Source organism: Eschrichtius robustus, chromosome 3, assembly GCF_028021215.1.
Source record: "Eschrichtius robustus isolate mEscRob2 chromosome 3, mEscRob2.pri, whole genome shotgun sequence".
NCBI lineage: Eukaryota > Metazoa > Chordata > Mammalia > Artiodactyla > Eschrichtiidae > Eschrichtius > Eschrichtius robustus.
Window position 1 is genome coordinate 165,525,784 of NC_090826.1, and position 21,599 is coordinate 165,547,382.

General features: G+C 51.1%; 1 protein-coding gene across 1 annotated transcript in view; it reads left to right on the top strand.

Annotated features, from left to right (window-relative positions):
- PARP1 (poly(ADP-ribose) polymerase 1) overlaps window positions 1-21,599 on the top strand; it is a 42,089-nt gene that overhangs the window by 15,600 nt on the left and 4,890 nt on the right. Inside the window, exons 5-17 of the mRNA XM_068541737.1 lie at window positions 213-312; window positions 2,167-2,283; window positions 2,913-3,089; window positions 5,489-5,633; window positions 7,294-7,434; window positions 8,124-8,366; window positions 8,671-8,739; window positions 8,928-9,060; window positions 10,941-11,136; window positions 15,216-15,344; window positions 18,363-18,446; window positions 19,923-20,045; window positions 20,604-20,732. Of these exons, the coding sequence (XP_068397838.1) occupies window positions 213-312; window positions 2,167-2,283; window positions 2,913-3,089; window positions 5,489-5,633; window positions 7,294-7,434; window positions 8,124-8,366; window positions 8,671-8,739; window positions 8,928-9,060; window positions 10,941-11,136; window positions 15,216-15,344; window positions 18,363-18,446; window positions 19,923-20,045; window positions 20,604-20,732 (1,786 nt within the window). The remainder of the gene's footprint in view (window positions 1-212; window positions 313-2,166; window positions 2,284-2,912; window positions 3,090-5,488; window positions 5,634-7,293; window positions 7,435-8,123; window positions 8,367-8,670; window positions 8,740-8,927; window positions 9,061-10,940; window positions 11,137-15,215; window positions 15,345-18,362; window positions 18,447-19,922; window positions 20,046-20,603; window positions 20,733-21,599) is intronic.

The window sequence follows — 21,599 nt, forward strand, 5'->3', positions numbered from 1 at the left end:
TGGAGGGACCGCTGGCCCCTCCTGGCAGCTGTGCTTCCTGAAATGGATGACCTCAGCCACAGACACTGCCTGAGCAGAGGGCGAGCTCCTCAGTGGGCAGCGCCTGGCTGAGCCGCAGGAGAATGGCCTTAGGATGCTGTGTCGCCAGAGCTGTTGGCTTTCAGGGCTTTAATGGCTCTGGTTCTTTCCCTTACATCCTTCCTCTCTTTCAGAAAGAGAAAAGGCGACGAGGTGGATGGAATGGAGGAAGTGGCCAAGAAGAAATCTAGAAAAGAAAAAGACAAGGAGAGTAAGCTTGAAAAGGCCCTCAAGGTGAGTCCCGAGCTGGGCGTCTCCTCTCGCCATTCAGTCTCAACTCTCTTCCTCATTCTGGGAAGAAAGTTCAAGGAGGTGCGTGTGTCCTGCTTTAATGAGAGCCTTAAAAATTCCCAACTTGATAGCTGTTGTTAAATAGCCTGGCTTTTCCCCCAGGTTTTCTTCCCTCCTCCCAAAGCAACAGTTCTTATGCGAAAGCACCCACAGTGGGCTCTAGGCGCCAGAGCAGCAGTAGGCGGGCTCGGCAGGAGCTGAGCTGTCGCTTCCCGCTCGGCGGCCTCACGCTGGGGTGGGCACGTCATGCTTCAGCCACACTGTGCGTCACTGTGCCTCCCGGGCCTGTAGCACGTTGGAAACTGCGTATTGAATTCAAGGATGCCACAGGTTCTTGGCACAGACAATGGCTGGAAGAGATGAAGTTCCATGTTTTTTAATGAAAATCTCTTGTTAAAAAAAATAATAATAAAAGGCATGTATTAAGAGGAGCAAACTGCCCGTTAGATCAGCGGTCATAGACCAGAGAAATTTGTCACTGTGTTGGTTACGTGTGTGTCGAAACGAAGTAAAAATTGTTAACCAGAGAAAGGTGAGTGTTCGGGAAACTAGGGGAGAGCAGTCAGTCTCTTCTTGGGAATGTGATTTCCATGAGCCCTCTGCTGCGCTCTTACGTGAGTATTCCGTTTTTGCCGGTGGTGTAAAACATTAGAAGCATGTTCTGGTGTGGTTCCAGCTGCTTGATAAGAATCACAGATTCGGTGTGGTTGTCCTTCCATTAAAAATGTGTCAGTTTGGTGCCAACCCCAGCTGCAGTGGAGCTGGGGTGCTCTTTTGCATTTGCCCTTCGTGCCCATCTTCCCTGTCTCCAGAGTTGTCAGAGGTAAAAAGAAGGTCAGAAGCTGGGAACGCTGCCCATGGTCCCCACCCTGGCACACCCATTTGTGCTGGCCTCCCATCCTTGGTCGCGCAGATGAGATAGTTCTGCTTCTCTGATCTAACCTTATACCCTTAGACTTTTGCCTCGTGCTCCCTCATCTCCGTCACCAGTGGCCCAGCACGTGGCGCTGCAGGCAAGGATGTTATTGAGAGGCCCTTACAGAGGCTGGGAAAGGGCGCGTGTGTGTGATGACAGTTGTTGTCAAGCGAGTTAAACTCCTCCTCGCTCGGTGCAGAGAGGGCCGGCATTTTCATGTTTTGCAGAGGTGGTGGGGTCTGAGACTGAGTCGTGAGTAACTCGCCCACCACCCTCAGACAGGAGGAAGCTCTTCCCTGCCCTGCCTCTGACGTCGGGAGGCTACTGCCTTGCTGGCCAAGGTGGTCGTGAGAGTGCGTGCGATGGCGTGAAAAGTGTCCCACGCAGAGTAGGCGCTGCATGAATATTACCACTGAGGTTTAAAGTTCCGTCTTCAGAGGAGCTTAAGTCTGTTCCTCCGCGATTCTGAGGATTGAGGAGGTGGGAGGTGTTTGGGGATTGCCCCTGCTGCTCGCTTTCAGGTTGTCGAGGAGCCGCCCCTTCCTCCCTTGGGGGCCAGGTGCTGGGGCAGATGAACCTGGTGCTTCGGGCGCGTTCCTGTGTGTCCTGGGATTTGTCTCTGGGGGGCTGGTTCCGGGGACCCCGGCGCCTGGACCGTGGCCTCCCCACCTGCCTCGGCCCTCCCTGAGCACCCGCGCCCCAGGCCGACACCACGGCCGCGAGCTGGGAGCACAGTCCTGGGGATGCGGCAGCCCCGGGGCAGCTCAGCTGAGCGCGGGGCTGTGACTAGAGGCAGAAGCGAGCCAGGGTGGAGTCTTCCTCCAGTTGGGTTTCTTCCTTTGAGAAGGGCTGGTCTCTCAGCTGCTGGCTCTCGTGCACAGGCCCAGAACAACCTGATCTGGAACATCAAGGACGAGCTAAAGAAAGCGTGTTCGACGAATGACCTGAAAGAGCTGCTCATCTTCAACAAGCAACAAGTGCCCTCCGGGGAGTCGGCGGTGAGCTGCCTTTGTGTTACGGGCACCGGGAGCCGAGCGGCCAGGCCGTGCGTGGTGACTGTCCCGGTGGAGTGTGGGAGGCCCTCCGGGTGAACACCTGCTGGTATTAATTGGGAGTGAAATTCCATAGTCATGTTGCATGGTCATCGCCATCGAGGTCGCCGTTTGCGGGGGCAGGAAGGGGCAGGCGCTCAAGGACCGAGGCGGGCTGCACATCTGCCTCGTGTGTTCATGCCACAAACTTTGGCCCGAGGAGCCCTCTCTGCTGCCTTCGTCTCACAGACTCCCCGAGGGCTGCGAGGGCTGTCTCCCCTGCAGGCCCTGCCCTGCCTTCTCTCTGGCGCAGAAACAGTGGATGTTCTGGGTTCTCCCTTTATTTCTAAGTCACCGAGGGAAAGGGGAGCTGCAGGAACCCCTCAGGCATGGAAATAAGGTCTCATAAAGCACAAAAATGCAAGCTCCAACTGTAAACCACCTTCTCCAGGGAATGTTAGGAACCTCAGGGCAGTCCCTCCCTTCTTTTTTAGCGAGTGGAGTCCTTGCAGATTCTTCATCCCACATTGGTAAATGTCCTCTCCTGTAGCTGCTCCTTTCCTCCTTGACTTGCTTCTCTTCTTCACTGGCTTCAGATCTTGGACCGAGTGGCCGACGGCATGGTGTTCGGTGCCCTCCTTCCCTGCGAGGAATGCTCAGGCCAGCTGGTCTTCAAGAGCGATGCCTATTACTGTACCGGGGATGTCACTGCCTGGACCAAGTGTATGGTCAAGACACAGACGCCCAACCGGAAGGAGTGGGTGACCCCAAAGGTAAGTGGGGGTGTGGATCCTGGGATATATTTGCAGAAAAACCTGGTCCCGTCTTCTGGGCTTGTCCACACGCCAGGTCACCACGACTGCAGAGCAGAGTTTCTCAGACCTCTTTACATCGAGGCCATCGTCATAATCAGATTATAGAATTATGTCCTTGGTTCTGTACATTTACAAACTACACAGATGTAGTACCAAAGCACTTCCAACTGGAGCACAGGTTTGTCCAACTGGTGTAAAATCTTGCTTGCAAAGACTGTGAATTACTTTTATTTCTGTTTATCAAGTGCCTACCCCCTGCCAGGCACTGTTCTGGGCACAAGGGACATGGTGGTGAACAAATGGTAATTCCTGCCTTTATGATGGGAGAGTGTTTCTCAGAGCAAGACATTTCCTTGCCTTGGAGCTAGATGGGGAGTTGGGTCCAGAGTTCACGTCTCCTGTTGATCTCTCTCTCTCTCTTGAATTCTCAGAATGTAAAAAACCTCAGTTGGGGGACCTTGTTAGGAGCCGCGCTGTTGGGGGAGCCAGCAGTGTCTTGGGGGGCTTGCTGCTGGAAGGACTCGCCCGTGCCCTCAGACTCGGTGCGAGCTGGCGCCCCACCACCTGGGGCTGTCGTGGGCTCCCTGGGCTTGGGATTTGATGTCCGTCAAGTTCCCTCATCGCCCGTGCCTTCTCCCCGGGTGGTTGAGCATTTGGACCAGTGGCACATAGTAAGCGCTCCATAATTGTTGCTTGTGGGTCCTGGTGGCACTACCACCTCAGCATCCAGAGCTGAACTCCACTTTCCCGCTTGCCCCTTCCACTCATTCTTTCCTTGCCTTCTCTGTTCACTACCATAATTACTGTATACGTATCTCTATACTTCTGCTTGCTCGGTTGCTCTACAACAAGTCTGACCTTGTCCTTTCCCCACCCTTAAAACCTTAGAGTGATTCCCCATTTCTTCTAGAAATATTTTCCCAGTTTTTCTGAGAATGCCATTGTTACAGGCCCGTTTGTGGTATTTGTATCCCTTTTAATATCTTAGGTTAGGAAAAAGTAAGATCGTGATATGAACTATTTAGTATTTTATATGTCAGTTGCACTGCATCTATGTGTATTTTTAAAGGGTTATTTTAAAACGGTACCTACAGGTGCAAGACATTTTGTCAGGTGGACAGTGCTTGCTGCCCATGCAAATTCATGGATTTACAGACCATGGGTAGGGACTGTGCTGCCCCCAGGGGCTTGGATCACAGAATCACGGTCATCTCCTTAGCTTGAACTCCCCTCCCCCAAAGCCCTCCATGATCTGGCTCCAGCTACCTTCTGCAACCCCTCTTTCTGCCACCTTTTTTCTCCTCACATACCACTCACACCACCCCTACACATACACACACACACACTCTCTCTCTCTCTCTCTCTCTCTCTCTCTCTCTCTCCCTCCCTCCCTCCCTCCCTCCCTCCCTCCCTCCCTCCCTCTCCCTGCCCCTGACTTGGCAGGTCACTGCCTCCGAGGAGCCCTCCCAGCATTCCCAGTATTGCATCGCTTCAGCACGCCTCTGGTTTAGAAGCTAGCTCCTATGTAGAAGTTGCCTTCGTATATCTGACTGTCGGTCAAGGCTGAGCTTCTTTCTCAAGGGCAGAAACTTTTTCTAAACTCACTGTGATGTGTGGCACTGTGTTAGATGCCCAGCATACGTTTTATCCAGCAGGCAGTCGTTGACCATGGATCTAGCAGGGAGGGGCTGTTTCTTGATGGGAAGAAGGCTTAGGAGGGTAGGGACCTGGTCCCTGAGCCTGGTGTATGTGATGTTTATTGAGTGACCACTTAGAGCACAGCCCATTGTGAATCGCCTGGAATGCAGGTGGACCGTGCTGGCGGCAGAGTTAATATTGAACACTGACTGTTGATGGGCTCCCTGCATTCACGGTCCTTTCTTCTAGGAAGGGAAGGGAATTGCCCTGATTTCCTTTCGGGTCATAATCTCTCTCCCAGGCTCTGAGGAGTCTGGGGGGGCTTTTGGTCATGGAATGGACATACGACCCCAGGAAGAGGCCTCTTCATTCTTGAGGGGAACAACTCCAGAATGAGGCCTGGGGGTTGTAATCAGGTTCCAGCAGTGGTTCCCTGACCAGATTATCAACTGGGTTTTTTTGTTTGTTTTGTTTTTGTTTTTTTAAGGAAAATATTTTTTCTCTTCAAACATCACAATACCAGCTGTATTATAAATGTAGAAGTACTGCAAATAAGCACCATATCAGCAGTAATACTGTGTTTCATACTAAAAGCCTCAAATTTTCTTATTTTGTGTTATTCTTTATCGTAAGAAGAAAAACATTCTTAAGTTCTTTTCTCTATTGGGTGGTTATTTCAAGGGAGAACTGGTTTCTTAACTAAAACTTACACTCCTTAGGAATTCCGAGAAATCTCTTACCTCAAGAAATTGAAGATCAGAAAGCAGGACCGTATATTCCCCCCAGAGACCAGCGCCCCGCTGGCGGCAGCACCCCTGCCCTCTGCAGCCTCAGCGCCCGCCACTGTGAACTCCACTCCCCCAGGTGCAGCTCTGGGCCAGCCTCGGGCGGGGGGCGGGGACTGGGGCCCTGAGCTTAGGGTGGAGAGGGTGTCTGTCTGGGTTCTTTGCTGGCTGATCCTGGGGGGAAGCTCTGCCCTTGGTCTCCCCATCCCACCCCCAGCAGGAGGAGGTAGGTTGGGGAGGGGGCTTCTGAGAAAGGCCAGGGAGACAGTTACCTGCGAGGGGCATTCAGACCCTCCTGCCTGACTGCGCTACGCTACAGAGCAGCATTCCAGGGCTCAGCTTCGTGCTTCCGGGCAGCCCTGCTCTCACCAGTCATCCTGAGCCTGATGTGATGCTGGGTCTCTGTCGCCTTCAGAGACCTGCCGTACGTGTTGTGATCAGTGTCAGCGAGAAATACTCCACACCAACAAAGACAGTGAGATGAGTTTGTGTTTTTGTGGCAGAAGATACTGCTGTCTTTGTTTACTCAGGGACATGTGGCGTAGTCTAATGGTTACGGCCACCGTGTGCTGGCTGGAGGATGAGGATTCTTCCGTGAACGTGAGCCCAGCAGTGACCTCCCTCCATCCTCTGGGGAGGGGACGTGTGGGCGGTCATCCCGAGTTCACCCTGCTGCTTGCAGCCTGGGTCCAAGAGCAAGTGTGGTGGGCCAGGCGGGGTCGACGTCCGGGCCCTGCCCTGAGGGTCCCTTCTGCTTTCCCCTCACTTGCAGTTCACAGCTAAGTGATTCCGTTCCCTGCGGAGACCTCGGCCAACTTTCAGTTAAACCCTACGGGTATCTCTAGTTGTTCTCCCTCACAGGGACAGCTTAAAGGACTCCTCCCCACAGCATCTCTCGTGGAAATGTGTAACCAGCTCTGTATGTTCCCGTTTGCAACAAACAGAAGGCACACCCCTGACCCAGGTCTTTCTGGCCGTGGTCAGTGCTAAATACCTAAAATGCCAGGGTTCTTGGTGCCTGAATCAGTTCTGTCAGCTCAGTGTGGTCAAGCTGACCAAAGCTTTCAGTGACTGCCGTGGACAAGGCTACTTTTTTATTTTATTTTATTTTATTTTAATTTTTTTTTTTGGCCACGCCGCACGGCATGCAGGGTCTTAGCTCTCCAACCAGGGATCGAACCCATGCCCCCTGCAGTGGAAGCGCGGAGCCCTAACCACTGGACTGCCAGGGAATTCCCCAAGGCTAGTTTTTTTAATGGGGTTGATTAATAAGCATCCTGTGAGGACTGTAGTTTGCTTTTAGGCATGGGGTGGGAACAGAATGACAGAAGGAATTGGGAGTTCACACGACCCCGGCATCCCACCCTCTGGCCAGCCTCCTGGTCCTTCCTCGTCTGTCTGTGGAGCAGACCCAGGGCGCCCCCGGCCGCCTCTGCTCGAGGCCTGCTGTGGAGAAGTGTCAGTGCAGGGCTTCTCCCTGGCCGGTCCTTTCAGTGCTGAGGACTGGGTACAGGTTGCTGTCCTGTCCTCTGCTTTCCTGCTGCTCTTACTCCTTTCTTCTGTTTACGTAGACTTCTCCTCAAGGAGATCCCTTTCTCCCTGATCAAAGAGGGTGCTGAGGCCATTTGGGGGCCTTGCAGCCGGTCTGGCTTTTCCCTGGGAGCTGCCGCCTGGTCTCCTGCTCCCACCCTCCACCCCGGGCAGCAGCCCTGCCTAGTGATCCTTTTCTCCCATCCCAGACAAGCCGTTATCCAACATGAAGATCCTGACTCTTGGGAAACTGTCCCAGAACAAGGACGAAGTGAAGGCCACAATCGAGAAACTCGGGGGGAAGTTGACGGGGACCGCCAACAAGGCCTCCCTGTGCATCAGTACCAAAAGTGAGTTCAATCTGCCTGTGAACCAGGGGGATCCCTGTCTCTTGTGGTTGTGTTGAGAATTAAATGAGGTGAAGTGCCGAGCGCAGTGTCTGACACACAGAGGGACCCCAAAAATGTGTCTCTTATCATCGCTGGCATTGTTCAGGTTCTCTGTAAAGGGATGTGGGCACTTGTACTTGGCATTGCTGCTCCGTGTTGTGGTCTATATTCACGTATCTAAAACTCCCAAGTAAAGACTGTAGCCTACTCTTCTCACCTTGTTCACAAGATGTTGGTAGGTTTGCCTCCAGACAAAAAGTTCGCAGCTTAAGCAGGTTTGGAAAATGCAGAGTTAAACAAAGGTGAACAGGTTTCTTTGCAGGCTTAATATGCCAACAACCATTGTAAGTCTCCAGGGCCAGAAAACAGTGCACCGCTCTTCCCATGTGAATCTGACTTCGTTTCTCTGTGTAATACCTGTTAACATCTCGTTCTGTAGAAGGGTTTGGAGAAAGCAGCTCTCACTCATCACACCTTAGAAGAAGGGGGATGTTGCTGGTGAGAGACGATTGTCGAAATGAACCAAGGCCCCAAGCACTAGATCTTGAAGGAGAGGAGAGCTGTGGGTGACGAGGGTAGGGAAGTACCCAGCAAGTAATAACTGTGTAGTGATTTGAGATTTCAAAGTTCTTTCCCTCCGATTTGAACAGAGGAGGTAGACAAGATGAATAAAAAGATGGAGGAAGTAAAAGAAGCTAACGTCCGCGTCGTGTCTGAGGATTTCCTCCAGGACATCTCCGCCTCAACCAAGAGCCTTCAGGAGTTGCTCTCAACCCACCTCTTGTCCCCCTGGGGGGCCGAGGTGAAGGCGGAGCCTGTTGAAGCCGTGGCCCCAAAAGGGAAGTCGGGGGCTGTGCTCTCCAAGAAGAGCAAGGGCCCCGTCAAGGAGGAAGGTGAGGCCCCGAGCTGCCCCGCCCTGCCGTGGCCCCATCCCGCCGGGGGCCGTGGCCTCTGCCAGGCTGGCCAGGTCCGCCTGCGCACAGCCTCTCCATTGGCGCCCGAATGGTCTGTTGAACGCTGCCCACACCAGTTTTCTCATTCGTTTTCCCTGGGCGCAGGATGGTGCCAGGCAGCGTACAGATGCCATGTTGACATCTGACACAGGTGAAGGTGACCCACTCGCCCTGCCTGCCACCTTCCCCTTAACTTTTTATTTATTTTTAATTTAATGTTTGCATTTCCCTATCCCCTTCCAAGGTACCAACAAATCTGAAAAGAGAATGAAATTAACTCTTAAAGGAGGAGCAGCTGTCGACCCTGATTCTGGTAAGGAAGCGGGAGTGAGCAGAGTGAGCTGTGGGCACCCCGTTGGTGAGGGAAACCGCGTGGGACAGGGCCGCGCCTCGCCCCCCAGCCTCAAGGCTCCCCGGTCCTGAGAGCGCACACGTCTTGTGGGGAACCTGCAGGCCCCCTTCTCCCTGTGGGAATCGTCACAGGAGCTCTGTCCATGACAGGTCTGGAACACAGCGCACACGTCCTGGAGAAAGGCGGGAAGGTCTTCAGCGCCACCCTCGGCCTGGTGGACATCGTTAAGGGAACCAACTCCTATTACAAGCTGCAGCTCCTGGAGGATGACAGAGAGAGCAGGTGCGCCGGGGGCGGGAGCGGCCAGCAGAGCTGTGCTGAGAGGCTCTCAGTGCTCCTGGGGAGCCAGCCGCCTCATGAAGGGCATGGGTGCGTCGTGAGGCCTGCAGCGAGGGAGGGAAGAGGCCCTCGCCCCGAACAGCCTTTCTGTCCTCACTCATCAGCGTTACCTCGGGCTCCCCAGTTACTAAAGGCGCTTGGGTTTGCATCTGTTTGTATGTTTTATTTTGAACATAGTGGAGGCAGGTAAGAGCCAGTTCTGGGGTGCTGAGGGGCTGGGCTGGCTTGGCCACGCACACTTTTCTAGTAGGGGCAGTTCTCTGCCAAGTCGATGGGCCCTCATTGCAGCCAGCACAGAACAGGAGCTGTATGTAAGTGGGGAAGGTGTGTTAAGTTCTAAGGGTGGTGGGGAAAGCCCTTTCATATATTAAACTGACCTTTCCTTTTTAGCAAATGAAAACAGTTTACACATTGGAACTCCAGGAGATCGAAAAAGCTTTCCTCGTTAAAAGGCAAACCCCTGTGAGAGTGGCAGCCCCCGGGGGATACAGTCAGCGCCCGGTGCATCTTGGCCAGCCGCAGGTTGTAGGCAGTGGCAGGCTCAGGCTCTTCACATCCCTTCAGCTTCTCACCAAACCTTGCATTGAAAATGTGAATGTCAGAAGTGACCCTTAAAAGAGCACACAGTATCTGTGTGGCTACTTAAAATTTCTGAAGAAATAAAATCCTGTGTCGTTTAGTTTACTACCTACTCTTGTTGGAGATTTGAAGGTCAAAGTAGGGTATCTTGCTTGTAAAACATACCTTCCAAAAGCTAGATGTGTATTGGAGTGCAGGAGAAGGGATAGGGTTTTTGTGGAAATGTGCTGAGTGCCAGAGTGTGTTAAACAACAGGCAAATGAGAACAGAATTGTCCACCTCCAGCAAGCAAATTCTAATGGTGATTTTGGACATGGGCGTTACTCTGGTGGCCTAGATTTATTGGTTTTTAGAGGGAAAGGACAACGTGGGCTGTTAGAGTCAGAAGGTTTTTTTCAGGATAGGTCAGCGTGGTGTCTTCCAAACATTTCCAGAGGGAAATAACCCAGCAGAGAATGAATTTGTATTTCTCTGGGCAGTAGCCCAAAAAAACAGCAGGAAGCCCCAAATCTTCTTTGAAATCTCTGGTTTTATTTTTAAAATGCATCCGAATCTTTCTGGGTTTCCGATATATCTGTGTTTATTGTGATGTAAAATTTAACTTATGCATGATTTCCACTAAGAAAAATGACCTCGCCCAAAGCTAGGCAGCACAGCCCGCAGGGTACCCAAGACTTGGCCCTAGATTGAGATAGAGACTGAAGATGCTAGCTGGGTCTGTAGGTGGCTGACCCTGCAGGCCAGTGGCCCACCCCCTCCCATTTCATCACATCTCAGCCTCTGATCTGAGCCAAAGGTTCTTCATTATTTTTAATACATGTCGTTGATGGTTGCATCACCTTGAGCGCATGACTTCCAAGTGTTACTTGCCGTGTTTCTTTGGGGAAGAGAATTGGATATTCTTACGTGAAGGTCTGTAGGCCTCAGGATTTACTCCTCAATTTAGGCTGCCAGATCCAAGGTTAACCTGTTCTTTGGTACTTTTTATAGCCCATTTGCCAATATGATTTGGAAGGGCATTTTTTAATTACTTTAAACTTACAACGCTCAGTTTAATAAGAGTAAAATAAAGGTCCTTCATTGTAATACCAGTTCCTTTTGTTCCTCTTTGTCAGTCACCATCATTTTGGGGTGTTTGCAGTTGTTTCTCCCTCAAGGGGAATGGCAGGGAAGGGAAACTCATTCTGAAATACAACAGGCTGACCCATGAATTTCTATCTGATGTTCCTCCCCTCCTCCCACAGGTATTGGATATTCAGGTCCTGGGGCCGCGTGGGCACGGTAATTGGTAGTAACAAACTGGAGCAGATGCCATCCAAGGAGGATGCCATTGAGCAGTTTACGAAATTATATGAAGAGAAAACCGGGAATGCCTGGCACTCCAAAAACTTCACAAAATATCCCAAAAAGTTCTACCCTCTGGAGATTGACTATGGCCAGGTAATCACTTAATGCTCTTACACCTTCTAGTTCTGGTAAAAGGAAGGGACACTATTCTTTTAAAAACATGCCATGGATCAGATGGCATCATTGGTGAATCCTGTCAAATGTTTAAAGAATTAATACTGGTGCTTCATAAACTTTTCAAAAAGAGAGAAGAAGAGGGAACACTCTTCAAACCATTATGTGAGACCAGTATTATCCTGATACCAAAGACGAACAAAGACATCACGAGAAAACTCCAGTCCAATATCCTTATAAATATAGATGCAAAATCCTCAACAAAATACTAACAAACTGAATCTAGCAGCACATGAGGATTTATGCACCATGACTGAGTGGGATTTATCCCAGGAATGCAAGGTTGGTTCAACGTGCAAGTCAAGTCAATGTAATACAACATGAATAGAATAAAGGACAGAAGCCACACAGTCATCCTAGTAAACATAGAAAAGGCATTTCATAAAATCCAGCACCCTTTCATGAATAGAATCTACACTGTGAAATATGAGATGGCGCTTAGATGAGAACAGTGTGAGCATTTGTAAGACTGTCAAGGAGGAACAGTCTTTGAAGTTGCTCCCTAAACACAACAGGGAGTAATTCACAGATTCCAGGTGGTTTCTTATCTGAAGCTATGTTGAATCATAAATCACGTGACTTGCTTTATCATCAAGATAGAATTATAGTGATTTGACGTGCTCCAGTAGGTCCCAGTTTTTAGTCCCAAATTATTTCCTAATAATTTCCCATTATTTATATTTGTTGCTTGACCATCTGCCTATATATTACCAGACAGCCTTCCGTTGTCTCTTGGCTGATACTTGTGGCCATTGGTTTTGACAAAATGCTTACCTTGTTTTTATTTTATTTTATTTATTTTTATTTTTGGCTGTGTTGGGTCTTCGTTGCTGCACGTGGGCTTTCTCTAGCTGCAGCGAGCGGGGGCTACTCTTCTTTGCGGTGGGCGGGCTTCTCATTGAGGTGGGTTCTCTTGTTGCAGAGCACGGGCTCTAGGTGCGCAGGCTTCAGTAGTTGCAGCACGTGGGTTTCAGTAGTTGTGGCTCGCAGGCTCTAGAGCGCAGGCTCAGTGGTTGTGGCCCACGGGCTTAGTTGGTCCGCGGCATGCGGGATCTTCCCGGACCAGGGATCAAACCCGTGTCCCCTGCATTGGCAGGCAAATTCTTAACCATTGTGCCACCAGGGAAGTCGCACCTTGTTTTTATATGAAAACTTACTGCTTTTATAATGGGGGGTGGTGCACGCTTATTTTGCAGAAAGAAAGAGATTTGTAGATGGTGCAGATTTAATTCCAAATTTTTGAGCCCTAACATGTCTTAAAGGGGGAATTCTCTAGTTTATAGAGAGTGTCATGAGCTACACCATTAAAAATAGAAACTAGCTCTTATATAATGTTGAGGTGGAGAACTTGGAGTTTAGAGTTGCACAGACTTGGTCTAACTCAGCAGTGCCCCCTACTGAGTTTATTTTTCCCATTTCAAAAATATATACAGTTGAACAGCACAGGTTTGAACTGCATGGGTCCACTTATATGTGGAATTTTTTTCATTAGCAAATACTACAGTTCCACACAATCTGTGGTTGGTTGAATCCACGGATGCAGCACTGAGGATAGGGAGAAGCCAGGAATATGGAGGACCAACTCTGTTATTCTCGGATTTTCGACTGCACAGAAGGTTAATGCCCTTAGTCCCTGAGTTGCTCAAGGGTCAACTGTATTTGTTTTAGAAAATTTTGAGAAAGACAGAGGCACAAAGAATTAAAATCATGGTATATGTCTTTATATACTTCTTTCACTTCACAGCTACTTTTCTCCACTGTAACACTGGAGTCTTTCCTTACATACTGTGTTGCCACCACCAGCTTTTGGCCTTACTGTTCTAGGAGAATTTCCTCATGTCTTCTAGAGCAATGCTGTCCAACAGAGAGAGATAGGCAGCCACTTAGGCAATTTTAAATATTCTAGTAGCTGCATTTTAAAAAGCAAAATGAAACAGTGAAATTAATACTAGTTATGTATTTAACCCAGAATGTCCAAAATACTATCATTTTGATATATTAATATCATTGAGATATTTGTACCTTTTTTTTTTTAACTGAATATTTGATAGCTGGTATATTTTTAGCTCTTACAGCACAGCTCAATTCAGAGTGGTCACATGTCAAAACCAGTGACTACTGTATTAAACTGCACTGAACTAGAGCATCATTTCTTAAGTCTGTATAGAATTCCATCCTGTGGGTGGCCATTATTTGTAATTTACCAAACAACACTCTCCCATGCCCCAATTAGATATTTAGATTATTTCCAGGTATTTGCTATAATGATGCTGATATACTTATCTCTGTGCTTGTTATCATTAGAGATTGAGCTACCAGGTCACAGAGTATATGTATTTAAATAAGGCTTTTTAGCATACTGATAGTTTGCCTTCAATGAAGTTATAACTAGAGCAGGGGTCCCCAGTCCCTGGGCCACGGACCAGTACCTACTAGGAACCGGGCCGCACAGCAGGAGGTAAGCGTCAGGCGAGGGAGCCAAGCTTCATCTCTATTTACAGCCGCTCCCCATCGCTCGCGTTACCGCCTGAGCTCCACCCTATCAAATCAGCGACAGCGTTAGATTCTCATAGGAGTGCGAACCCTACTGTGAACTGTGCATGCGAGGGATCTAGGTTGCGCGCTCCTTAACGCGCGATGATCTGAGGTGGAACTGAGGCGGTGATGATATTGCTGGGGAGCGGCTGCAAATACAGATTATCATTAGCAGAGAGGTTTGACTGCCCCGAGACCATAATAATAAATCAGTTGCTTGCAGACTCATATCAAAACCCTACCAATGAGTGGCAAGTGAAATCAAGCTCAGGGCTCCCACTGATTCTGCATTATGGTGAGTTGTATAATTATTTCATTATATATTACAGTGTACTAATAATAGAAATAAAGTGCACAATAAATGTAATGCGCTTGAATCATCCTGAAACCATCCCCCCACCCCCAGTCCGTGGAAAAATTGTCTTCCACAAAACCGGTCCCTGGTGCCAAAAAGATTGGGGACCACTGAGCTAGAGGATAAGAATGCATTTAAGACTTGTGTTGAAAACTTGTGTTTCAGCATTAAGAGTAGATGTATTGTGCCCCTGACAGCAGCAGCCCTGAACACTAGCACACAGGTTCCTCTCTGCAGCTTTGTTAAGCCAAGCAGATTCCAGGCTCAAGGCCCAATGCCAGTTACCTTCATTCGAAACAAATACCAAACACCGTTAGCTGTTAGGGACACCGTGATGGTCATAGTCCCTGCCCTTGTGGGTTCAAAAGTGAGAAGGGTTAAGGCGTTTTCCATATAGCCGGGTCTTGGCTCAGCCTGGATTCCCCAGATGGCAGGGGTAAAGGCCTGTGCTAGTAGAATATTAGGAAGAGCAATCCCAGGGAACAGGGGTGAGGGGTGCAGACTTGGGAGGGTTGATGCTAGGATGTGCTTTAACACTGTGAAGCTGCCTGGCAGGAAGTCGGACTGTTAGCTTGGTCCTCTGGCACTATAGAGAAGGCTGTGTGGATTCAGTCTTGGGGGAGGCAGGGCAAGAGAAGAAAGGAGACAAGATTTGTCCATCAGTCCAGTGTCCCCTGGGTCCAAGATCACCCTTATAGCTGCCCAGCACTTCCAGGTTGGGCATGAGTGGGCCCCGGGCAGGTTCCCAGTCCCAGGGCACCAGCAGCCCCGGCATGGGAGGCAGTGAGGGAGGAGGTGAGGGCATGAGGGGAGTGTGGGTGTCTGCGGGTCTGCCTGTACAGAGCTGGATGCTTCAGTGGCGTCTAGAATAAGAATCTGGAGCAGCCAAGAGGACTTGGAGGGGTGCACAGGAAGTATCTGATCCTGTACACACTCATATATGCTTCTCCTGGCAACTAATGCCAAACCTTTTTGATGAACAGCTTTTTTTTTTTTTTTTTTTTTGGCTGGTGGCACTCCGTCCTGTGTCCTTTCTCTGCCAAACACCACCACCACTTTGCTTGGGTTGTTTAATTGTGGCCCTTCCTGATTTTCTTTTTCCCTAAAGGATGAAGAGGCAGTAAAGAAGTTGACGGTAAACCCTGGCACCAAGTCCAAGCTCCCCAAGCCAGTGCAAGACCTCATTAAGATGATCTTTGATGTGGAAAGTATGAAGAAAGCCATGGTGGAGTATGAGGTTACTGCACTTTCGTTTTATTTGTGAGCGTTTGCTGGGGTTGATGATTTGAGTGCCGAGTTGGCAACGAGTTTGGTGGCTGGTCTTCAGCCTGAGACATGCAGGAGCTCTGAGGCCCGGGGTGCTTGCTCTTTTGCAGAGGATCGTTGGCCTGCTGTGAAATAGATGGTGTGTTGTCCCCTGGGTCCGTAGACCCACTTGCACTTTTCCCCTTGTTGCCATGATGGAGTGTGGACATGGTCTTTTGTGGCCCAACCAAGCGGGCCACCTGGAGCTGTCATGGGAAGTCCAAGACACGGCCCACTTACAGTAAAAGAACTGCTGTAACCAGCACTGACAGAAGTGCAGAGAGCTTCTGGCACTTGCTTCATCAGATAAAATTCATACCAGCTGTTTTTAAGAAGAGATTGGGCTGGGTGGGATGTGGGTGATGGAAATGTTTTTGTCCAGGAAAAGTGGCGGGGACCCTGGCCAAGGCCAGGCGTTTTCAGTTTGTTTCCCTGGGAAATGAGTGCAGAAGGGCCCCTTGTTCTTGCTGCCTCTGGCATCAGAGCTCTTGAGTGCTGACCCAAGGGGCAATTCCCACAGAGGTCATCCAGGCGCTGCTGGTATCTGGCTGGCAAACAGACTCTCCCCTCTTCTCCAGCCACCGAGCCCAGAAGCTTCAGGCTGCTCTGAAAAACAAGCAGGGACCAGCAGAGAGAGCAGGAATTGCAGATCGGCCTTGGGCATTACGCCCCTTCGCCGCTTGCTCCCTCCCTGCTTCTTCCCAGGGCCTTCCCAGAGGCTCCAGGCAGCCTTGGAGGGGGGCGGGACAAATCTGGGTGGTATAAACCACTGGCAGCCTCTCTTCCTCAGCCCGTATCTCCCTGTCTGGAGCTCAGCCTGGCAGGACTGCTCAGGCTCCACTGTTGTTAGAAAACAGAGTGTTGGGTCACCTCCTAGGAAACCCCTAATGGGTTTGAAGATAGCCAGGGCTTGTACGGACATCTTGTTCAAACAGATAAACAACCCGACTTCTGTCTGGGAGGTCTGACTAGTTTGAACAGCTTGTGGGTGGGCTCACCAGGAATGCTGGCAGAGAGATGTGCGGGGAGGCGGGGAGGAGGGCAGGAGGCATCTTCGTTTCATTAACGTTTCAAAAGAAATGTCCCACGTGTCATTTCCGGCTTCCTGTGCTGTGGCTTATCTGTGATTCATAGAATTTCTCAACTGTGATCAGACCCAGTCTCTTTCTGTGAAAATGACATTTTTTTTTTAGCTTGTTTTACACTCAAGACAGGGAACTAGTTGATTAGCAGGAAGCAGAGGGCCAGGGGCCTGCTGCTGGAAGGCAGGCTGTGTTGAGAATGTGGAGGGGGGGGCGCCCACTCCCAGCCTGATGGGCTCTACGTGGGATTGGGTGGCCAGGTAGATGAGTAAACATGGTACCCAGGGGAACTGAGCGCTCCCTGTGAGGCAGGTGAGTCCTGAGCCCAGAGCAGAGTCCCAGCCGAGGCTGGGAGGGTGTGTGCTGTATCCAGAGTCCGGGCTACATCTCTAGAAGCCTCCCTCTGGCTGCAGCTGTGGCTCTCAGGGCCCTGACCCCAAGGCATCTCTCCCACTTTTCACTTTCTCCCTAAACGCAGCTGCTGTGGAGCCCCTGCCCCCAGCCCACAGTCGGGAGTGGAGGCAGCTTGTGTTGGTTGAGCCCTGTTCCTGTTCTTGTGGCCTTTGTGTGTGTGTTGAGGGTGTCGGTTAGAGAGACCAGGTCTTTTTTTAAATAAACACCAAAATGAGACAGCTCAGGGAAATCGCTCCCCTCAGAGCATGTGCTCTCCCTCTGGTCACACTGCCCTTGGTCAGAGCATCTTCCGGAGTTCTTTCTTTAGAATTGCTTTCGAGCCCACTCACGGTCCATGCTAAGGTCACTCTGTTCTTTTATTTTACTGTGGTCTTGGCTCAAAATACATTATCCACCTTCTTCCCCGGACTGAGCGCCAACTGTTTAACTCCTCCCAGAAACCGGCTCTCCCCTGGGGGTGGACAGTACGGAGGGTACAGAGACGCTGACGTGCCATAGCTTGTCGTCATTGGACGCTGTCACCACTGGCCCCTGATTGGTTCCTGATGGGCTGTGAGCACTTTCACATCCTATTTCATTTAATCGGCATAGTGGTCTCATCTCTCAAGTGCTTGTCCAGCTCAGTCTTTGTTCCAGGCCCTGCAGGTGCTGGAGATGTCAAGATGGGCAAGGTGCAGTCCTGGGGCCGGGAGCTCAGAGGGTCCACTGGGAACAGTCCTGGAGACAGTGGCTCAGGTTTCAGAGTGAGGGGCCCCATGCGGCACTGAGGCGGGAGAGGGGCCGAGCCAGCGTTCGGGCAGGTCACGGCCACAGGGAGCGGGTGCCTCGCTCGCTAGCTGGCGACCAGACCTCGGCCCCCAGAGTTCATGCTTCTGCCGCGGCAGCCCGCTTGCCGCCTCCCTGGATGCTGGTTCCCAGGGTATTGCGAGCAGCACAGTCGTAGGGACAGGTGTTTAACCTGTGGGGTGACTGACTGGAAGGGCACACTGTTGATTTGGTATAAGCATGTGTGTTCAGGAGTGTGTCCTTTTAAAAATCATTTTCACTGCTTTATGGTTCTTAGTTTCCGGGTGGGAATGGCCTTGGCTCTGAGACCCCAGGGAGGGTGCACCTTCGTCCTCACTTTGGAATTAGATGGGAGCCCTGCTGTGTCACCTTCTTCCAGAAGCGTGGGGCTGTTTCAGGCTGAGTGCAGGGGTGGGCGAGCCCTGCTTGGCTTATCCCTGCCGTAAATGCAGTGAGCCGGAATCTTCCCTCACAGACTCCTGTCCCCTGCACTGGGGGCGAGGCTGCAGAGCCTGTGGAGCTGGGTCACCGGGTCTCCCCGGGAGGACCGGAAGGACTTGTGACTGCTTCTGTAAGGGCCCAGGAGGCCTGGGCTGCTGCTTGGTCTGGCTCTCCCGTCATCTCGCTGCACAGTGCTTTCAAAGGGAAAAATACCCCTGTCTCCTCAGATTGACCTTCAGAAGATGCCCTTGGGGAAGCTGAGCAAAAGGCAGATCCAGGCTGCGTACTCCATCCTTAGTGAGGTCCAGCAGGTAAGCGAGGGTCCAACCTCTCCTCCAGCTGCCCGGGGGGGTCTCCTGGCTGGCCTGTCATGGCAGGGGGCGGTGGAGAGCATGCAGCAGTACATTTACTCAAGGTTACCTGAAATAGACGTACTGATTCATGATGATTTAGATGTTTTCAATTCAACAAGTATGACAAGTGCCTGCCACTTGCAAAAAGATGGTCGCAATACTAATGAATTAGCGGTGTTTTCAGTTATCAGCTATGCAGTAAACTCCCTATACACCTAATGAGGAATTTCATTCTCCTGCCTCATAAAAATGTTCTGATTTTATTTTGTGTGTCCTTAAGAGAAGCTGAGTTTATTTTGCAGTTACTAGGAAATCATCAAATAGGAAGTTAAATGTTGTCTTTCTTTCATTTATGTTCATTCACCATCAATTTGCTGAGCATCTCCAACGTCCCCCAGTCCCCGGAGCCTGATTTAAGCCTCTGCCCTGAAGGGGCTGGAGGGTTCCACTTGTATTTGGGAGTGGCGTGTGAAAGAAGAAAAGCACACAGGAAGCTGAAGTGGGACCAGGGAGATGGGCTCTGGCTGGTGCTGGAGAGGAGGCCCTGAAATGTAGCAATTAAATCTGGTTACAGCCGGTCCTGAGCAGTGACCCCTTTCCTCGTTACCCACTGCCTGAGACCTGAAAGGCTTTTCTCAGCCCAGGCTCTTTCCTGTTCCAGAATGCTCAGGTGGAGGGGCTGGGGTGGTGTCCTTTGCCCATAGCACAGAGCAAACTGCAGCACAGGCAGAGGTTTATGGTGTGGACAAGCCCGTGTCACAGTGAGAAGCAGACTTGGAGCTTCGTGCCTGCAGGGTGCCGAGTCACTGCCCCTTTACCGTCCTGTGGGCCCCTAGGGTGCCTGCCAAGTATGCAGTGACTAGTGCAGCTCCTCCACCGCTTTGTGCATTTACTGAGCACCTTCTGCATAGAGCACTGATTGGCATTGCAGCATAGGGAGGGGCTCGCCTTTCTGTGCCTGGCCCTGGCCCTCCGGGGGCACCAAAGACGAATTCCCCACCTTACAGATGAAGGTCAGTGGCCAAAGGGGCCTGACTGAATTTGATAGCAGTGGGGTTTTTTCTCCCTTTCAACATTTTATTATGAAATGTTTACAAACATACAAAAAGTTGAAAGCCATGAGCCCACCACCTAGATGCCGCAGGTGACGTTTTGCGGAGTGGTGGAGGTTTATGTGTCTATAACTACACAGCTCTCTGTACAAATGAAGTTGTGTACGAGAAGCCCCGTGTGTGCCAAGCCGCACAGTTTGAGGATGAGATCCTGCCACCGCCCAGTTGAGTGACACCCCAGGAAGGAGGTTTCCTGGCCTGTGCGCACCGCAGGCTGCCTCGGGACTCGGCTGCAGCACCCAGCTTCCAGAGGAGAAAGCCCAGCCAGGTGCTGGGGACTCAGTGCTGCTTCAGTCTGTTCCCTCTGTCCCCTCTCCTGAAGGCAGTGTCCCAGGGCAGCAGCGACTCCCAGATCCTGGATCTCTCCAATCGCTTCTACACGCTGATCCCCCACGACTTCGGGATGAAGAAGCCTCCGCTCCTGAGCAGCCCAGACAGCGTGCAGGTAGCGCCGACGCTCAGCAGGGGCCCCGGGCTCCGCGCTCCGCAGGGCTGGGTGTCGCTCGCGTGCCACTGCCCCTCCGTGTCCTGATTCCTGAAGGCAGCGGCCAGTGCCGGAGGCCCACCACTGGGCCCTCGTTTTGAAGTGGGGTTTCTACCCGTATTGGGAGCCTGCCCAAGGGTAGAACGGTTGGCTTTTCCTGCCCTTGCTGGACCACGTCAGTCTGGGGGAAAGGAGCCTTATGAGAGGGGGCGCGTCTTCCTCCCTGCTTCCCCTGCCTGCTTCATAAGGGAGCCAGTGATCAGCCCCCACCTGTCAACCAGTGCGTGCAAGAGGAAAGACCGTTCTTACCATCACCGTGTGGCTTCTGCCTCTTCTCCCCCAGGGAGCCAGCCTCCTTAGCATTCCAGAAATCCTTAGGAGTGTTCACTGTGAACGGATGACGGGCTGTCCCTGAGCAGCTAGGAGGCACCTCTTCACTGTCTGTGTTGGACGTTACCTGGGTGAGTCTTTCTCCCTCACCTTGGTCCTTAGCTCAGGGTTTTTCTTGTGTTCCTCCAGGCCAAGGTGGAAATGCTGGACAACCTGCTGGACATCGAGGTGGCCTACAGTCTGCTCAGGGGTGGTTCTGATGACAGCAGCAAGGACCCCATCGATGTCAACTATGAGAAGCTCAAAACTGACATTATGGTAACAGGGCCTGCCCTTTCTGAAGCATCCAAACCCTTCGTCCCAAGAGCAGTGGTCCCCAAAGTTGAATGTGCGTCAGGATCTCCTGGAGAGCTTGTTGAAACAGATTGCTGGGGTCCGAGGATTGACCGTCCTAACAGGTCCCCAGGTGTTGCTGCTTGTGGTACTCTGAGAACCTCAGAGCATTTCACCTGTAAAGAAGCACCTTGTTTGCGAGGCAGGCTTCCAAGTCAAGGCCTCAACTTAGTGTAAAGACCTGTTTTTGTGGGGCCTTAAAGTTTTGTTTTTCCCCTTAATCTAGAGAGGGTCTCTGTTTTTGGAGGTTGTTGAGGTGTGAACTCTGCAAGGTCTGTTACTGGTGTCCTACTTCAGACGTAGAAGCGCCTGATGGCAGCTGTAATAAAACTGTGGTGCCTGGGTTCATGTCGTCTGGAGTCGAAGTGGCTCTGTTGGTGCACATAGTCCTTGAACTTGGGTGTGCTGGAGGCTTGGGCAGCAATCACCCTGCCTAGGCCACCCGGTGGAGAAATTTTTGCCTCAGCTCCGAGCTTGCCCTGGCCTTGAGCCTAGTCTCACATCTCCTGTGTGCCTCTCACTTCCTCAGCCCCTGTGTCCTTCCCTGCAGTGTTAGGAGGTTCAAGTGCACTAGGATCTGTTGAGCCTGGTGTTGTGTGTTTACGTCACTAGAAGAGTCTTTGCTTCGTGCTTAGGACAAAGTATCAGTCTGTGGGTGTGTGCAGGGTAGGACACCAAATGGCCTGGTTCCTCATGAAGGGATTGTTATTCTCTCCATTTATGATTCTGAAGCCGTTTAATTAAGAGGCAATGAGGAAGACCAGAATTCCTGAATTCTCTTAACTTTGGATA